Raw genomic sequence first — 6,417 nt, forward strand, 5'->3', positions numbered from 1 at the left:
TCTCAGCTTTAATAACACTACTCCCTATGATGTGTGCCATATGGCTAAACAAAAAAGGTTATCATATGAGCTGAGCACTAGTAAATCTTCTAAGGTGTTTGATCTTATTCATGTTGATATATGAGGACCATTCTCTACCACTTCAATAACTGGCCATAGATATTTCTTAACCATAGTGGATAACTTCTCTAGATTTACGTGGATTCTCTTGATGCATGATAAAAGTGAAACTAGAGTTCATTTGCCCAACTTCATCATAATGGTTGAAAACCAATTTGCTGCATTTATCAAAGTGATCAAGAGTGACAATGGGGCTGAATTTTTAATGAATGAATTTTACTCTAATAAGGGGATCATTCACCAAACTTCTTGTTTTGAGTGCCCTCAGCAAAATGGAATTGTAGAAAGAAAACACCAACATCTTCTCAACATAGCTAGAGCATTGATGTTCCAAGCAAAGTTGCCTCTTAGTTTCTGGTCCTTTCTGTTTTGCATGCAATTCATATACACAATCAACTCAGTAGTCATAATTTGAAGAACAACACTCCTTATAAGCTACTGCATTATGCACCACCTATTTTCATTGATTTAAAAGTCTTTAGGTGTCTTTGCTTCGCCAGCACGCTTAGTTCTCATTGCCAGAAATTTAATTCAAGGGCCAGAAAATGTGTGTTTTTTGGTGTATAAGGCTGGGACAAAATGCTGTGTGTTGTATGATCTTCTAAACTCTCATGAGATATTTGTGTCATGTAATGTGATATTTTATGAGGAAAATTTCCCCATTTGCTGTATCTGAGAGAGCAGTTGACCTACTAAAGCTTGTGCAAAGTGCTATTGATGACACACATGTGATACTTAGTTCCCCTAAACAATTGCAAGATGATCCTTTCATACTTACCAATCACAATTAGCCTAGACCTACCCTCTGTCCCACTCCCATACTTCCTTCCCAATTTAATAATAGTTCTGCTGCATTGGAACCACAACCTCCACCTCTGCCCACTCTTATACCTACACATCAGCCTCGTCGTTCCAATAGATTATAGAAACCCCCAGCTCATCTCAAAGACTTCCATTGCACTCTATCTACGCAAAGCCAATACCCTTTGTCCTACATTTTATCCTATGATAAATGTTCCCCTTCCCATCAAGCTTTATGTCTTGCCTTAAACACCACCAAGGAACCACAACATTACTCGGAGGCAGTGAAACACCAGTGATAGCGCGATGCAATGGATGCGGAGATTCTAGCTTTGGAACAACATAATACAAGGATCTTGACTGATCTACCACCAGGTAAACACCCTATTGGGTGCAAATGGGTGTTCAAGGTGAAACATCATGCTGATGGTAGTGTGGAACGATACAAAGCACGCTTAGTTGCAAAAGGTTACACACAGCTCGAAGAAGTTGATTTTCTTGACAAATTTTCTCCCGTGGCCAAGATAACAACCATTCGTACTCTTCTTGCTATTGCAACTACAAAAGGCTGGATGATGGAGCAATTGGACATCAATAATGCTTTTCTTCAAGGAGATTTAAATGAAGATGTGTACATGGTGTTGCCACATGGGATCAAATGTTCGAAACCAGCTCAAGTTTGTCGTTTGCAAAAATCCTTACTTGTATTCACCCTTGAAGTATCGCGTGAAGTGTGAGAGTGATATTGATAAGAATCTTGGAATGCACCACCTTAAAAGCTAGCTCGAAGGGTGAGAGTGTCCAAGGCCTTATAAACCCTACATTAGTTACCCATACAACCAATGTGGGACTCCAAGTCTCATACCTTGCAAATGGGTCCTAACATTCCACCACGCTCCGCAACCTCGTCGCCCACTCGGGATGGCTTAGCGCTAGTCTTTTTACTAGCCCTGGGCGAACACTACAATGCCAGCGTCACCAGTCGTGCCGCTCGATTGCAATTGGGAGACATAGTGGAAGGCTCTGATACCATTTGATAAGAACATTGGGATCCATCACCCCAAAGCTAGTTCAAAGAGTGGGAGTGTCCAAGACCTTATAAACTCCACATTTATTGCCCATAAAACCAATGTGGGAGTCCAAGTCTCATACCTTGCAAATGGGTCCTAATATTAAATGTTACGATCCAATTGCAAGGTATGAGACTTAAGTCCCACATTAGTTATATGGGTAACTAATGTGGAGTTTATATGGACTTTGAGCTCTCTTACCTTTTGAGCTAGCTTTTGAGATGAAATTCTCCAAAGGTTCGTATCAATTGGTATCAAAGCCTTCCATTATGTCTCTCAGCTGCAATCGAGCGACGCGACTGGCATTGCAGTATTCGCCTAGGGCTAGTAAAAGACTAACGCAAAGCCAGCCCGCGTGGACGCCGGGGCTGTTCTTCATTGGTTATATGAGTGACTAATATGGGGTTTATATGGACTTTGGACTCTCCTACCTCTTAGCTAGCTTTTGGGGTGAAGTTCTCCCAAGGTTCGTATCAGATATGCAAATAAGATCACTCATACTGACTGCACAAAGCAGAGGAAAATTTCCTTGGTTTAGTCTCATTTATTAAGCAATGCCATATGTAACATCAGTTTGATTTAGTCTTTTATAGTTCACATGTTTCAGCATCTGGGTTCCTGCAGGCTAGATCCCCTTCTTCAGATGAGGGTGAGAAATAAACAAAAGGAAAAAAGCCATAAAAAGATACCTCATATTACCTTCTGAAGATGCTATAAAGTCATCAGAATAACAAGTTACGTAAATCTTCATACAAGCAATATATACAACAGCCATTTTCAAAAGTATATACATCTACCTCCTCTGTTAGTGATCTGGCTAAAGCATAAGCATGGAAAAGTACTGCTCAAATTCTTGATCAATTGTTGGTGTCCTAGTGCTTGATTGAGCCTCTGCATCCAAAACATTAGTACATGTCAACCTAGAAATTATGAATTAAAATTTCGGATCAAATACACGTATTTATGGCAACTAATGATTTCATTTGAATGCTATATGATCCTATCATCATGGATAGTAACCGTCATGAATGACGTATACCTTGGTTTACGTCCCATCTTCCAGATGAAAGAACATACATGTTAGGATTTTCCCCTTTAGAATAAAGAATGTCCTCAAAATCCTTATCCATGGACTCCTCAAAGCTGTCTTTAGCATATTCTGAGTCCATGTGATCTGTACGGCTACCTAAACCCAGAAAGTGCTCCTCAAGTTTCTTCAAAGAACGTAAATCAGTATAATGATAAGATGGATTCAATTCATTGTCAACAAATGCATCTTCTTCACTAGAGCATACCTTCTCAACTGCTGACACGTCAAAAGAGCAGTGGTTATCCTTAACATTATAGCCATCCCAATCAACAAAAGAAGTGAAAGACCTCCCATTTGTCTTTGCAGAATCAGCCTCAAGTTTGCCTTCTTCATTTACAGACATGGCAGTATTTGAATCTTCAGCAAAACTATTGCTATCTTTGGCAGATTCACGTTCTGAACTATCCCCAAGTAGTGTTGCATCTGTTCTGCCCTTAACAACATAAATGTGCATGCTCTCTAACACTGGATTTTCATCAAACATTAAAGCATGTTCGGTAGACGAATTCCCAACCCAGCATTTATGCTTTGGTCTAAGCAAATCCATTTGATCACTCTGTGATTTTCTTTTCTTGTTCCATTCAACAATTTCGGTCTTGTGCATTCCATCGGCAAGGAATCTGAAACAAATACTTGACAAATGTTATATGCCAATGGAAAAGACAAAAAAAGAACAATAAGAGGCAAAAAAACTGGGAAACATTCACAAATAACATAAAAGAAAGACATCATTAGATCTTAAACATGAAGAAACATGATTATTCAGCACACTAGTTGCTCAGTTTGATCCCTGTAGGATAATTTCCTTATCTACAAAATTCCCCTAGCTAAAGTCAATTATTAAGAGTGTGCAGTGACATATTAGGTTGAAAATCCCATTGGCTTCTTCTGAAACTTAGAATGTATTAATTACGACTAGAAGTTACAATTTTCAACAGAAACATAATATACTGATTTTGCATACGTAGGAGATGTCTTGAAACCTGATGACATGTCAGATAATATTCATACAGTTATATATCACACTCAAGTTGTGTATGTAAAATATAGTAAGGGTTAAATTTTCTTAAGTGTCACCAATCTACTTTGTGTAACAAGGAAAAAGCTCACAGAATTGTGAGCACAATGGAACAGGACTGAGAATAATTAACATATAAGGCACGAATATAATCTGAGTTGACAAAGAAATCAGATGCCATTGAACTGTTTTACATATGTTCAGGCCACTCCAATGACGCAAAAACATCCATGATGAACAGTAAAGAGTTGCAAAAAGAACCATATGCATGAAATTTATAACATCCATGATGAACAGTAAAGAGTTGCAAAAAGAACCATATGCATGAAATTTATACGCAATTGGCAAGATTACTATTCTATGTAGCTGCTTTTAACATGGTTCCAAACCAACAAATTGCGTAACTCTTGAATCAAAACAAAAATCTTTTGTAATTATCTTCATGAAACGGTGCTAAAATCTAAGACAATCTGGATAGAGAAAATGCAAGAAAACACAATTAAGAGCGGAAGAAACTATTTGTGTATCAAATTTAATATTTTCCATAAAACAAACACACAAATTATGTCTAGTTTAAAACCTCCCAAAAAATTCTCAACAAACAAACAACCTCACAGAGAAAAGTGCTTTTTGTTTTCCCAAATCTTCAACAATATCCTTACTTTATTTGTATACTTTACATGGTTGAAGACTTGAAGTGTTCACAGAATAGACACAAAAACACCATAACACCATGGAGTTAGAAACATCAGATTCAAAAGCAGTAAATCCCATATATCATGCCACAATATCACTCTCCAAATATGCAGATATATGTCACTGTTTTATGCTTTACTGAGATGTACAAATTAAACCATTCTTATATATTTAGTTTATTTAACAAAGCCAAATCCCATACTTTTGAAGTAAATTTTTAAGACTTGACTACTGATAAAGCATATAGGTGTTAAGACACACAGTAATAATATCAAATCAATGACATGAAAAGCAGAAAAGTTGGAAGACCCAGAGAGCCAAACCTGTTTAATTGAGATGGGTTCTGAATATCTGCGTCCATCTCGATCTGGATATCAAAGAGAGTCTTCACAGCTCACAAAAGAAAACAAGAGTGTGAGAGAGCGAGAGAGAGAGAGAAGAATTTCAATGCGCACGATATCAGAGAATAGAACATCCACACTTTTTTTCTTATTTTTGTCCTTTTCCTATTATCCATACTTTTTAACTGTGAGTTATGGAGCGACGTGGGGGCTCGCGCAGATCACGAAGTTTACACCTGATCACTAAATGGAGCAAAAGTGTTAAATAAAAAGAAAACTCAAGTTAATTTATTTATTTTATGAAAAAATATTTATCTTTTTAAAGAATGATTAGTTAAAAAAAAATTAAATTAAATTTTAAATAAAAAATCACCTACTTTTTTCATATATATTTTTTATTTTGTATCTCTTTCTCTTCTCTAAAAGGATATTATTTTATGTACTTTAAAAAGATAAACAACAAACCCTTATTTTACCTAGTACATTTTTTTTTCTTCTATTGCTATTACCTCATTTTACATTTGGGATATAGCTCTATTACGAAAATAAGTATAAATTAAGATGGTTTTTAATTTTGATTAAATAATAAAAAGTATATATGTAAAATTATACATCAATATTAATAATACGTTTATCTCAAATAAGTTGAGATAGGTGTGGTTCATGAACCCAAACAGAAAAAATAAACATATACACATATATATATATGCGCATGAATAAATATATTTTGTTTCGAAATTTTCCAAACAAATTGCAAATTGTTGTGGCTCAAGTTTTTAATCTGTTATAACTTAATATTGATCCTTATATTTTTTTTATTAGTTTAATTTTTATTATTTTTATTTATGTAAAACGAATTCATAGCTCACATAACTGACCGACAATTACTAGCGATTCTGGCTTCATAGGGGAGTTACAACCTACAATTCAAACTGAGGACGGATTTTTGAAGTTAGCTTCCCCTCGTGATTACTATTTATTTACAAAAAGAAAAAGATTATTATTTTTCATTAAAAAATATTTTTATAATTTAAATTAGGATTCATTTTTCTATAGATAAGTTATCTTTATTGAGTTCAAAATTAGTCTTTATTATTATTATTGTAATCATTTAACTTCAAAATGACATCATTTTGGAAATAAATACAGATAATTTATTTACATTCACTTTAAAAATATTAAATTCTTGAACTTAATAAGATTTAAGTTTCGAATATCAAACTTTTATAGCATAAAACTATGAGTAAACAACTACTCCTTTAACACGAGAAGTTGTTTGGG

General features: G+C 35.1%; 1 protein-coding gene across 2 annotated transcripts; it reads right to left on the reverse strand.

Moving 5' to 3' along the window:
- Window positions 1–2,671: 2,671 nt before the first annotated feature.
- LOC133310293 (protein FAR-RED ELONGATED HYPOCOTYL 1-like) lies at window positions 2,672–5,273 on the reverse strand. Of its 2 annotated transcripts, XM_061511202.1 has the most exons (4): window positions 5,119–5,273; window positions 3,287–3,701; window positions 3,031–3,205; window positions 2,672–2,882 (listed from the first exon to the last, which is right to left on the reverse strand). In XM_061511202.1, exons 1-4 carry the CDS (start codon window positions 5,154–5,156, stop codon window positions 2,809–2,811), a joined length of 702 nt encoding a protein of 233 aa, XP_061367186.1. In that variant the 5' UTR covers window positions 5,157–5,273; the 3' UTR covers window positions 2,672–2,808. The 2 variants fall into 2 exon arrangements, with proteins under 2 accessions (XP_061367186.1, XP_061367185.1); XM_061511201.1 differs by having other exon boundaries at window positions 3,031–3,701.
- Between the last annotated feature and the right edge of the window lie 1,144 nt (window positions 5,274–6,417).

The sequence above is a fragment of the Gastrolobium bilobum genome, unplaced genomic scaffold, assembly GCF_033153095.1.
Source record: "Gastrolobium bilobum isolate Gb01-03AN ecotype WA unplaced genomic scaffold, APGP_CSIRO_Gbil_v1 utg40325, whole genome shotgun sequence".
Classification (NCBI taxonomy): Eukaryota; Viridiplantae; Streptophyta; class Magnoliopsida; order Fabales; family Fabaceae; genus Gastrolobium; species Gastrolobium bilobum.

Coding starts and splice junctions, on each gene's coding strand:
- LOC133310293 (XM_061511201.1), bottom strand. CDS start 5,156: ATGGACGCAGATATTCAGAACCCATCTCAATTAAACAG. Junction 3,702..5,118: donor AACCCATCTCAATTAAACAG/GTTTGGCTCTCT, acceptor TATTTGTTTCAG/ATTCCTTGCCGATGGAATGC. Junction 2,883..3,030: donor AAGATGGGACGTAAACCAAG/GTATACGTCATT, acceptor TTTTGGATGCAG/AGGCTCAATCAAGCACTAGG.